The sequence below is a fragment of the Microtus ochrogaster genome, chromosome 7 (assembly GCF_000317375.1).
Source record: "Microtus ochrogaster isolate Prairie Vole_2 chromosome 7, MicOch1.0, whole genome shotgun sequence".
In the NCBI taxonomy this organism is placed as follows: domain Eukaryota; kingdom Metazoa; phylum Chordata; class Mammalia; order Rodentia; family Cricetidae; genus Microtus; species Microtus ochrogaster.
The window spans coordinates 63278734-63291753 of NC_022014.1; the positions used below are offsets into that span (position 1 = coordinate 63278734).

Genomic DNA, 13020 nt, shown 5'->3' on the forward strand with positions numbered 1-13020 from the left:
TACATAATAAATAAATAAATAAATAAATAAATAAATAGATACATATTTAAAAAAAAAAAAGAGTTCAAGGCCAGGCTGGTCTACAGGGAGACCCTGCCTCAAAAATAAATAAGTTGAATTTCTCAGTGACTTTTTCCTTCTGTGTAACATCATGATGACTTTCCATTTCACTATATTCCTGTCAATTCAACAAATACTCTAAGAACACACATTTTCTGAAACTTCATGTTTCTTAATAATTATCGTCGACCAACTCACTAGAACTCATTGTTTAAATTAAAAAAAATAGTCATGGGTGATAGTTTCCTTTTAGAGGTAGAAGATAAAATTTAAGGTTGGAGCTGGCAAGATGGCTCATCTGGCATCTGAGTTCCATCCCCAGAACCCATGTGGTAGAAGGAGGGAAATGACCCTACAAGTAGTCCTCTGACCTCCACTTGAATGTCATGGTAATCACATATCTATAAACATACACACAGACACACACAAAATGCAATTTTAAAAATAAAAATAGATGGTTATTTACTTGTTGGGTGTGGTACAACACACACTCCAAAGGCAGAAGCAGAAGGATTTCTGTGAGTTTAAGTCCAACTTGGCCAACAGAGTTCCAGGACAGCCAGAACTAAATAAAGAATTGTCTCAAAATAATAATAATAAAAAAATGCTGGGCAATGATGGCACACACCTTTGATCCCAGCACTTGGGAGGCAGAGGCAGGCGGATCTCAGTGAGTTCAAGGCCAGCCTGGTCTACGGAGCTAGTTCCAGGACAGCTAGGGCTACACAGTGAAACTCTATCGCAAACAAACAAACAAAAACGGTAAAACAATAAAACAAAGAAAGAATAAAAAAAGAGAATTTACTCCTAAATTTCTGCAGGGCTCTTTATAAAACAAAAATATCAATGCCTACCAAACAAATCATCTTAAAATAAGAGTACAAGCACAGCTCCGGTGCCAGTGAGAGGCTCAGCAAGTAAAGGGCTTTCTGCACAAGCCTAACTACATGGGGATGGTTGCCCCCTGACCTCCACAGGTGCACTTCCATGAACACACACCATACAAGCCCACAATAATAATAAAGCACAGCTCAAGTTTTCGTTGCAAAAAGTAGGAAACTTGGGAGTTTACCAGATTTCGGTAAGGAGTGAAATTTGTGTACACAGTGCTGGTCAGTCAAACTTCTCTCTTCACAGAGCTGATGGCCGTTGCTCCAGAATTTGTAGCAGTCCTCATGCAATTGCATGGCGTATTTGTGAAAGGCTGGGCCTCGCGCGTGTTGACTGTATACTCGAAGGGCCTGGGCAAGCTGGTTCTTGTGGACTGTCATGGTGTAATTGTGAGGCAAGTTGGACTGGTAGGCACTATGAGCCATGGGTAAAGCTTTTTGGCACCGGTTTTCTGAGAATTTTGTGTCTATATCTAAAAACCCTTCTAAGACTTTAATACTGCTTAAAATCTTAGAGGTTAGCTCCCCAGTGGGTGAGCCCAAATCCTCTTCTTTCCCGTCAATAGCCGCTTCATACAGTTTCGCAGCCGCTGAGATCCACTTCTGGTAAGTGGGAAGTTCAAAATGGGAGGGCTGTGGGTTCCTGCCCACACTATCATCGAAACCTTTTTTGCTTAGGACCAGCTCCACGTGCTGCCACAGGAATTCTCGAAGGGTGAAATCCACTAGCTGGCCTGAAGAACTGGAGGTGCTGCTATCGGTGTGGAAGGAGAGCTGTTGTCGGCCGTGTTGCCTCATTACTTGATAACGCCTAGGTCCAGAGAGGGGTGCAGGCACCAACAAAGACTCAGGGTCCTTCACAGTACAGTGGCTCCTAAGCTGGTCCAGCAACATGCCAATTGGGTCCTCCTCCTGGCTTCCTGGGACTATGTACACAAAAGCTTGGTTGGCAGGTACCGTAAAGAGGCAGTTGATACTCTGATTCGTCAAGACTCGACTCTTGCGGAAGATTCTATAGATCTGATCCTCCAGGGCATGCTGCAGTCTTCTTTTGGGAGAATGCTTCTTGGGCTTATCTGGATGAGCTGTATCTTGGCTCCGAGGGGGTTCCACTTTGAGGGCTCCATTGAGTTGAAAGAGGAAAAGGAGTCTAGGTGGGCAAGGTCGGCAGTTTAACTTCCAGTCTTTGCCAACTGGACAATCCTTAATGGCTGTTTTAAGGAGGGGTAGTACTTTCTGTCTCAACCCATCCAGGGCTCTGAATACTCGATCATAAGTGATGTCAAAGGAACAAGTCGGATGGACCAGGAGCAATATATGACAGACAGAGAAAAGGTAAAGGAGACTGAGACACTGCAACTTCTCCTGATGCTTCCAGAACTCATGTGTTTCCGCGTGAGGTAAAGAGAGGCCGCCACCAGCTTCTCCGCTCTGGAGAGCCCGACAAGCACGCAGAAGCTGTGAATTGTCACAGATGGAAGTGAGAATAAGATACAGGACTTTGCTTTCCTGGTTATAGTAAGCCTGCAGAAGGCTAAAGTCCTGGGGACCTGGCTCAGCTTGGTTACCTTCCGCGGCAGCCATACCTCCACGAAGTGAATCCCCGGCGGCAGCCCCAGGGTCCCCGGCTCCCCCGGCTTCTCCGGGGGAGACTGTTTCCGTCTTGAATACAGGCCCGGGATCCCCAGGATCCTGGTGGTGAAAGAGAGGGAAAACCTGTCGGTCGCACACAGTGTTCACTAGAGAGAACTTCTCGGAGTTCAGGCGCAGAGCCGTCTTGCCGAAGATTCCCACCACGCAGATCTCATCTTCCCTCCACGGAGGCTCCGGCACGCCAGCCGCGTTCCCTCCGCCTTCAGCGGGGGGACCTCCGGGACTCTCAGAGCCCAGCCAGGCCGACGCTCCCATGAGAAGTTCTCGCAAGCTGACCGGCCCCGCCATGACGGAGAATGGGCTTCCTCCACCGTCCTTCCTGTCCCTCGCTAATCCCATCCAACCAGGTCCTACCGTGAAATACTTCCGCATGTCAATCCCTGCTTTTCTCTCACTTTAGTTCCGGTGTCGTGTTCCGTGCCTTGTGTCACTACGTCCGTCCCCTGTTGTCGTCGCCTCCCCACCCCACCCCCCGCCCCGCCTTTTCTAGTGTTCTGCCAAGATCTTTCTTAACCCTACATTTGCTCAATTCGAGAATATAGGGATCGAGATGTCAAAAACTAGATTGGATGCATTTTGTATTTTAATACGTCAAAAAAAATTCCAACAGCTTAGATTTTCTAACAGCTCAGCGGAGGAGGTGGTTGCTTATACTCTCACCGTCTCTTGAAACTGAGGAACGAGGATTCCTTTTTGTTTGTTTTTCGAGACAGTGTCTTTGGGTTGCCCTAGAACTCACTTTGTTAACCAGGCTGCATCACCGCGCAGCACTTTTTGTTTTTAAATTGGTTTTTCGAGAGTCTCTCCGTGTAACCTTGGCTGTACTGGACCTGTCTCTGTAGACCGGGGTGTAGGCCTCGAATTTAGAAATTCCCCAGCCTCTGCCTCACAAGTAGTGGGATTAAAGGCTTGAGACACCAGCAGGAAAGAGAGGGAAGGAGGGAGGAAGGGGAAGTGGAGGAAGAATGGGGGAGAAAGGGAGGAGAGAGGGGTAGGGAAGGAGGGGAGGTCCAAGCATATTGTCACATCCCTGTAATCCCAACGTTCAAAATGGCGAGACAGGAGTAGTTCAAGTAATGCATCAGTAATTGAGATCACTTCTCTGGCAGAGAGGAGCTCTCATCTTGCAGCACCCATGGCTGGAAACTTCTGGAGAACCTGATGCCTCTGGCATTCCAGAGTATTTGTACTAAGGACCAGGTACTTGCAGTCACAAGGGAACATAAAGAGATCCCCCTGACTCTGCCATCCCAGTGCTGGGATTAAAGGCATGCATTACCACGCTCAGGTCTTTTCTTAAAAAAAAAAAAGGAAAGAAACAACTTTTATTTATTATTATTGTGTATGTATACATGATGTTGAAACAGAATTTCTCTGTGTAGCCCTGGCTTGTCTTGGAATTTACTGCAGACCTTGCTGACCTTGATCTCATAGAGATTCACCAGCCTCTGTTTCCCCAGTGCTGACATTAAAAGTGTGTGCCAGCACTACTGGGGTCAAAAACATTTTTTTTAAGTTTAAAATGTGGTGTGGAGGTGCACGCCTAGCAGGTGAATCTTTGTGAATAAGGCACTCCAAGTCAGTCAGGAATACATAGAGATACCCACTCCTAAAACAAGCAAGACAAGATAAATACTGGACGCTCATGAGAAGCAGTAGTTTAATGAAAGTATACAATGTGCAGAGTACTCAAGTGGTTACAATGAAAAGCATATAAACTCTAAAATAAAAATTAGTAAACAATTTAAGTAGGGCACATTTTAATACTGATACAACAACAATAGCAGCTTTGTAAATATTTTACCTATACAATTTCTATTTTTTGAGACAGGATCTCACTAAGTTGCCCAGGTTGACTCCTGGCCTTGAACTTACATTTTCCTCCACCGCAGTCTTCCAAGTAGCTAGGATAACTGTCAGAAGCCACCATGTCCAGCCTAGCTATTTTATTTTTATTAAATGAACCTTCTATGCCATAAGAATTATTAAGTTATTTCAGTTACACTGGTACAGTGTATATTGGTTTATTAATGTTGTAAACATTATAAGTACCCCACAAAATACCATTTTATTATGAATTCTTTATTTTCAGTGATCATTTCCCTTATTTTTACATAATACCAAACTTAGCTAGCAGGTTTTCAAAAAAGCTCTGCTGGACTTGGTGGTACTGTCTTAATCCCAGCATTCAAGTGGAGGAAAGATCAGAAGTTCAAGGTCATCCCCAGCTAAATAGTTCTGGAACAGAACAGGCTATATGAAAACCTGGCTCAACAAACCACAAACAACTGTCTAGCTGGTTCTAGTTATAATATTTTTGTATTATAAAAATAAATATGGATCTCATAAATAGGACTGCCTCAAGGTGTGTTCCAGTCTGGTGACTTTCTGACAGCATGATTTGACTTCTCAGAGTTATGTCATTCAATGGAAATACGGAGATTTGACAATGGAGCTATTGTTGGGTTTCTTACCTACCATGTGCAAGGCTCTGGTTCAATCCTTAGAACCAAAAAAACTTAAACAAAACCCTCCAGGAATATTTAGGGGACTGCTAAATTACCTTTAGAGGTGCAGTGAACTGGAAGACTAAAATGTGAAGGCTGTTATCTCTGTGGCTCTTCCTATCAGACTAGAAAGTTGAGTGAACATCTGAAGTCTTTGAGGTTTTGTTTTTAATGGATAAGGGGGCCATTGCCTTTATTCTTGGAAGCGTAGGGGTGAATAACAGCCATGAGAGGTGACCCTGGAATTGATGGTATGGCTCAGTGGTGTAAGCACTTCCCTAGCATGCTCTAAGCCCTGAGAGCCCTCTGCCCTGGAGAAAAAGACAGCTACTTCTGCATCCCCGAGTCACACTCACATTATGGGAATTACCCATCTATTCTGCTTAGAATGGATATGATAGGATCCTGGCTGACGCGATACAGTGGTCACTGCCAAGAAGATATGTGTAGTAAACTGTGGGATCCCAGAAACAGACTGCAACTTTTCGGGGGTGGACAAATAAGGTAACTAAGTAAAAATAAATTCTCAGTTAAATGTGAATTTCAGACAAACAATAACACATAAATACGTACAGATGATTATCTGTTAGTTACTCTTCTAGTTGCTGTGATGAAATACATGCCTGTCTCAATCTAGGAAGGAAGGGTTTGTTTGGCTTACAGCTCTACCATACACTCTACCTGGAGGGAGGGGATCAAGACAGCAGGAGCCTGAAGCAGCTGGTCACATTGCATCCCTGCTTAGGGGATGGTGCCACCCACAGAGGGTAGGTCATCCACCTCAATTAACCTAATCCAGATAATGTCTGAGAAAACCCATCTCCCAGGTGATTACAAATAATAGGAAATAGACAACTGAGATTAGCCATTATATGTGTGTGTGTGTGTGCGCGCGCACGTGCGCATGTATTAGTAATGGGGATTGAACCCAGGGCTATGAACCTTCTAGACAAGTAGAGACCTAAATGTCATTTTTAGTCCCTGCAAAGACCTAAATACATTTTATAAAAATGTAATTGTTCCTCATTCAATATTAAGGAGATATTTCTACTAGCTCAGCATGTACACGGCCTTGAGTTTGATCTGTAATATTCAAATATTTGTTGTTTAGTAGGACAGATTTATACTTAAAGCTTATTTGTGGTTTATCTATAATTCAAATTTAATTGAGTATCTTATATTCTTATTTGCTAAATGTGACACTCTAGACTGGCAAGAATAAATGAAGACCAGTGAGAAACATATCATTATTGTTAGGGAATACCCAGACTGGTAAGGACCAGGCAGTGAGCTTCTTGGTAAAACTGCCGTGGACCACAGAGAATCCTTGGCAAGGCATTCTGGTAAACAGAAGTCTCATGCTGAAATCAAGAAAAATTTATTTGACTACAGGAAAATGGACAGTAGACATAAAAAGTAGAGAATACAAGGCTGAGGCTACAGCTCAGGGAATGTGTACCTTAGCATGTTGTGAGGCCCTGGGTTCAGCCTCAAAAAGAAGAAGAAGAAGAAGAAAGGTGTCTCAGTGAACCATATGAAACCAACTACCTAAGAGGCCATGCCATTTTAGCAATGTGTCATTACCTACTAGCCAGATATGGTAGCTCACCCCTGTAATTCCAGCATTTGGGAGGTTGAGAACCAAGGATTTCCATGAGTTCCAGGCCATAAGACTTCCATTTCAAGCAAACACAGGGTCTTTTCGAATTTTTCAAGTCACATTGAATTGTTTTCTTTTTTTTTCTCTAAATTACTTGTTTATTTACTTTAAGACAGGGTCTTAAACTATACAGGGTCTCACTGTATAGTTCTGACTGTTCTGAAACTAATATATAGACCAGACTGTCCTCAAACTCCCAGAGAACTTCAGGCTTCTGTCTTCTAAGTGCTGGGATTGAAAGCAGGTGTCACTACGCCCAAGTAGAGGGTCTTATTTTATGAATCAAGTTTGTAGCAATGAATGAATCAGCCTTAGATGAGCGGGAACCAGGTTATGTTCTTTATTTCTAAAATTTTATATTCTTAGTTACGTGTCTGTGTGCCTATGTACATGTGAGTGCAGGTGCCAGTCTGGGCCAGAAGAAGGCAGTGAGTCGCTTGGCTCTGGAGCTATAGTATGCATCTGTAAGCCACTTCAATTGAGTGCTGGGACCTGAACTTGGGTTCTCTGCAAAAGCTGGAGTGCTCTTAACTGCTGAGCCATTTTCTCTAGTACTCAGACTATTTTCTTAATGTCAGAACTATATTTATATAATAAACTAGTTATACCATTAATACTATTTTTAACAAGTTTATTAACTTGGTGTGTTGAAGGAAGCACATATCATAGCGTAAATGTGGAGGTCAGAGGACCTCTGTGAGAGTTCTTTCTTCTCTCCATCTGGGCCCTTGGTAAGTGCCTTTGCCCATTAAACCGTGCTGCCAGCCCCTATGAAATGAAATCTGAACAGCGACTCTAACCTAAATTGGCTAATTCCAGGAAAAACATTACTTTCCGGATTACTATCATAATCATCAGAATATATCTAAATTCTCTCTTTATGTCACAATGTGTGTATGTTACATACATACTCACTCTGATTCTTCAAGTAGAATTACATTCATAGAGCTATACATATTTTAGTACATTAAAATTTAGGGGGTTTGATCTGTCATCGTGTCGATTCCTCCTTGGAGTCAGGCAGAGCTGGCCTCAGTTCTGTTCATCGAAGCTGCTTGGATGAAGTGGTAGAGACTGAGTTGGGCTTTTAGGGTGAGCCAGCTATATAAAAGAAAGTCACAGTTATATCATGAGTGATGTTGCTATGACCAACACAGGTCTTCTTCCTTTAATAAAGCCTTGATGCCTTTTGCAAGGTAGTATTAGCATTCCTAGCTACCTTCCCCAGCTTTCCTGATACAAACAGAAGCTAACAAGCCTTTTGTACATGCTCTTTTCTCCTTTGCCTGAGACGTAAATATACGTCTACAGGAAGCAATGCCATTGTGCACCGTGAGGATAAAAACATGCATCAAGGATGGAAGCGATGAGGAAATGGTAGCTCATGTCTGGAATCCCAACACTTGAAAGTCTGAGGCTGGACTGCTACAAGTTTGTGACCAGCCTGGGATATATAGTGAGAGTCTGCCTCAAAATCAAAACCAACCAAACAATAACAACAAAACTAAACAAAGGTAAAAGACTAAAGAGCAGGAAGGACACGATGAAACTGCTGCACTAACTGTAGACTTCCTGTTGCCCAAAGGAATGTTCAGGTGAGAAATATGGATTGCAGCTGGGGTGGTAGCCCATGCCTTTAATCGCAGACAGGAGTTTAAGGCCAGCCTGGTCTAGGTAGCAAGTTCCAAGTTAGTTAGAGTTACAAGGTAAGACCCTGTCTAAAAAAACAAAAATGAAAATGAATTCCGGCAGTTGGAGACTTAGCTCTGCTGAGAGCTGTTATCATTTATTACAGGAGGTAGCAATTAATATTCAAGGTGTCAATTCACCAGAAATAACTTCTGATGGAGGAACCTCATCTTGCAAGGCCTGCAAGAAATACAGACTCTAGAATGTCTTTTGCTTCTGTCTTTAATTTTGCATGTACTCAACTGCATTCTTTCCCTAGGGGCTACAGGGAATTCCCCACAGTCTGTATCTAATGTGTATGTATCTCATGAATACAATTCCAATCTACTGGACATTTTTATCTGTGGATTGTTAAGAAGGTGGCTCCTCCTTATGCATATTGTCTAATTGATATTAATAATGTTAGCGTATACAGAGTTTTAATTAATAAAACAAATACAAAAAGATGCTACCCAAGTCAGGGCTTATAAGTTTCCATTAAGACCTATCTGGGACAAAGTTTAAGAAAATAGCTGTATTCTCCCTAGCTGCCAACATAGCTGTATACTATCAACAGATATAAAACTTCAAAGTAGCTTTAGATTAGACCAGGTGCCTTGCTAATGGGGTTTAAGATATTCACAGAAAAATATAGTCTTATTTACAAGGATACATAGCCAGCTGTCTGATTTGTTGTGTCAAGGTAAAAAATAGTGCAAAACAACTCAATTGTGGGGCCAGAGCACAGTGATTAACTCTGGACAAATTCTTGCCTCAGTTTTAGTGGCTTTTGTTCCGTTGCCGCAGGAAAAAGATTCCCTAACTGGCCAGGGCTACAAAATATAAATTAACTTCGTAGCCTTGAGAAAGAGTTACAAGTCTCCCTTTTATGGCCAAGGGTTACATGGAGGACAGAAAAAAATATATTTCCAGATTTAAAATGCTTTTAATGTCACTGTGCCTTGGAGAGGGCTAAGTGAGCTTATCTGTGCTTGTGCCTCTGCCCTGGCCCTGCAGCTCCAGGGGCCTCTCTGCCCAACTCAGCATTGCACTCTCTCTGACTACACACTGCTCTTTGTAAACAATCTCCAGTCCAAGAAAGCCCAGCCTTTTACAATTGCTAATCACAAAATGTTAGTGTAAAATGTTTATACACTTGGAAGTGTAGGATGCAGCACACAATTTCCTCACTCCCCTTAGAATCCTCAGTAGTTTAGTTGCTTTTTTTTTTTTTTTTTTGGTTTTTTTTTTGGTTTTTCGAGTCAGGGTTTCTCTGTGGTTTTGGAGCCTGTCCTGGAACTAGCTCTTGTAGACCAGGCTGGTCTCGAACTCACAGAGATCCGCCTGCCTCTGCCTCCCAAGTGCTGGGATTAAAGGCCTGCGCCACTACCGCCTGGCTAGTAGTTTAGTTTTTATAAGACACCTCTGTAGATAACAAAAAGACCTCTCTCTCCTTTTGCAGCTGTGTGTTGCTGCCCACTGATTAGGGAGGGAGCTGACAGAGAGAAAGTGCTTCTTCCTTGCTCTGTGACAGTTTATCTGGATTTATTGCTCTGTGAGCTATTGGAAGGACTCTGCTTGTTATCATTTTCTTAGAAATGTAATGTGACCTTAAAAGGCAATGCCTGAAAGATTTTGTAGGTATTTAAGCTGTGAGAACAAAGGAGCATCGTGAGAGAATAAAGAAGGAATCCATCAGAACAGGTGTCAGCGTGCATTTTTCCTTAGTTTCACCATGCTGTGGACCTTTTCTTTCAAGCTTTGCTTGTAGCCCAGAAGCTGGTTCTTTTGGGCTGCGATATAGTTCAAAGTAGAGTGCTTGCTGAGTAATTTTAAGGTCCTAGGTCTGGTCCTCAGCTTAGAAAAATAAAAATAAGAAGACAAACAAGAAAAGTGAGTTCATTGTAGGTAAACCTTAGTTACATGGCTACTTGAGACTGGGGGGTGGGAGGCAGAGGGGCAGTATATTTATATAAAAATAAGTATTTTTTCTTTTTTGTTTTTCTAGACAGGGTTTCTCTGGATAGCCTCAACTGTTCTGGAACTCACTCTGTAGACCAGGCTGGACTTGAACTCATCAAGATCCACCTGCCTCTGCCTCCTGAGCACTGGGATTAAAAACATGCGCCACCACCACCTGGCTCTATCTTTTTTTTTAATATTTATTTATTTATTTATTTATTATGTATACAATATTCTGCCTGTGTCTATCTTTTATATATATAAATGAATTGATATTTTGGTTAAGCCCTCTGTGGTCAAGTTCCTGTCACCTGTGCCTGGGTTCAAACTCTAGGCAGACGTGCATAAGGGCTGGGTGGGGAAAGGCACTCTTTAGCAATCTTACTGGAGAGCTTCCTCAGTGCACTTTTGGTAATATAACATACGGCAAAATTTCATCTGTGATTTTTGCTATTGCACAACATGTGAGTTTATTATTATTATTATTATATTTTCGTCTGTTTCCATGGTTCCTGGTATACCATACTAGCTATTGTGTGGGTCAAGGATAGCAAGGGTTCTTGTGCTAACAGAGAAAGGAAGTGGTTAAGGCCTTCCCTTTATCTTAGGAGTCCGTGGTGCTTCTGCCCCACAGGAAGAAGGAACTACAGTGTTCAAAGCCACAAAGGCCAGCAATCAAGACCCAGCATTCCAGCAGTGGAGGCAGGAGATGGCTTTTCTTCTGAACCAGTAATACAGGATATCAGAAAGACTAAGACAAACAGGTGGGAAAAGAGGAGATGGAGGCCAGTCGCCCTCCTTGCTTTTCGTGGGGCTCATCAAGCAACTGATGATGGAGAAAGCTGTCCAACCTTTCCCTTAACAGTGCACAGCACAGCCAGACTTCTATCTCCACCCTGCCTAGCACCTGTCAGGCCTGGTTTAGAGACTGTCACGTTGTCACTTTTCAGATTGATGTATAGACCATTATGCCCGGCAGGATGGGACACTGCTGTTCTCCTGTGGCTTAGATCTTTCTCCTCTCTGACATTTATGGTAGGATAATCCTTTCCTTCTTCATTCCTATTCATTCTTTAATTGTCTCTGCCTGAATCATTACCTATGGAAATCTCCCAGGCTAGACCATCTTGGCTAGGTCATTTCCTGTTTTGAGGTTCCACACAAACTTGTTCCTTTCCTTAACAGCACTTACTATGGGATGAGACAAGAAGGGATTATTTGGTTCACTGGACTGAAAGGTTCAGGGCAGCAGATCTGTGGAGGCCTTTTCTATACTCTAATCCTGGTACTTACTTTAGTATGGATCTCACCATACAGGAAGTACTTGATAAATTCTCAGCAAAGGGAATTAAACCATCAGACACTCATTAACAAAGGGGAAACGATAATCTTAGCTGTCTAGCAAAAATAGTTTTTCTTCACAGAATTTTTGTTGTTGTTGTTGTTTTTTGAGACAGGGTTTCTCTGTAGCTTTCGAGCCTGTCCTGGAACTAGCTTAGACCAGGCTGGCCTCAAACTCATAGAGATCCACCTGCCTCTGCCTCCTGAGGGCTGGGACTAAAGATGTGTGCCACCACCGCCCGGCTTTTCTTCACAGAATTTTATAATACTAAATAGTTAAAGCATTTTAGAAAGCATACAGAATGAAAAATGATCATTCTTTGATTCATTTGTTTGCATTTGCAGCATTAGAACCCAGGGTGTCCCACGTGCTAGGTGAGGGCTCTGCCACTGGGTTACACATCCAGCTGCTTCTTCTTCTTCTTCTTCTTCTTCTTCTTCTTCTTCTTCTTCTTCTTCTTCTTCTTCTTCTTCTTCTTCTTCTTCTTCTTCTTCTTCTTCTTCTTCTTCTTCTTCTTCTTCTTCTTCTTCTTCTCCTCTTCCTCCCCCTCCTCCTCTTCTTCCTCTTTCTCCCCCCCCTCCTCCTTCTTCTTTTCTTTTTTTCCCCAAGTCAGGGTTTCTCCATGTAGCCCTGGCTGTCCTGGAACTCACTCTGTAGACTAGGCTGGCCTTGAACTAAGAGATCTGCCTGCCCCTGCCTCGCAAGTGCTGGGATTGAAGGTAGCACTACCGCCTGGTGAACAGTATGCATTCTTAACCACTGAGCCGCTATGATATTAATTAATTACTATGAGAGCTACTTTAGGTAGTGGGACATGCCCATTATCCTACAACTAGGGAAGTTGAGTCAGGTCAGTCTGGTGGCTACATAGTGAGACCCTCCTTCAAAATAATAAATAGACTGTGCTTCTAAATAAATTAGCTTTCCCTCCCTCCCTCCCTCCCTCCCTCCCTCCCTTCTTCCTCCTTCCCGACTAAGACAAGCCCCCATGCATGCTGGGCTATACTCTCAGCACTCACATAAATTACTGTTCAGGAAAACAAACCAGAGGACTTAGTTGGAATTTTAGCTTTCACAGACTCACCTGGAACTTTCTCCTTAAGGCCCGAGTCATGACTGGAGTCAGTCCAGTTCCTGTTTCCATATTTTCTTTATTGGTAAGAGGGGTCCCACCTGGGCTCCTGGAAAAGTGTGAAAAATATCAGAGCTGTGCTTTATCCCTGTTTTTCTTTTTTTAATCTGTCTTATTTGTTTGTTTATTTATTTATTTATTTATTT

The 13020-nt window shown here is 42.8% G+C and overlaps 2 protein-coding genes across 2 annotated transcripts in view; both read right to left on the reverse strand.

The window, feature by feature from the left end:
- The window catches only part of Smg8 (SMG8, nonsense mediated mRNA decay factor), an 8267-nt gene extending 5346 nt beyond the window's left edge, over positions 1-2921 (reverse strand). The window contains exon 1 of the mRNA XM_005350472.3: positions 1133-2921. Within this exon, the coding sequence (XP_005350529.1) occupies positions 1133-2891 (1759 nt within the window). The 5' untranslated portion in view covers positions 2892-2921. The remainder of the gene's footprint in view (positions 1-1132) is intronic.
- Positions 2922-4268: 1347 nt separating this feature from the next.
- Positions 4269-13020, reverse strand: part of Prr11 (proline rich 11) — a 23295-nt gene continuing 14543 nt past the window's right edge. Inside the window, exons 9-10 of the mRNA XM_005350473.3 lie at positions 12827-12923; positions 4269-7871 (exon numbers count right to left, since the gene is read on the reverse strand). Coding sequence (XP_005350530.1) covers positions 7803-7871; positions 12827-12923 — 166 coding nt within the window. The 3' untranslated portion in view covers positions 4269-7802. The remainder of the gene's footprint in view (positions 7872-12826; positions 12924-13020) is intronic.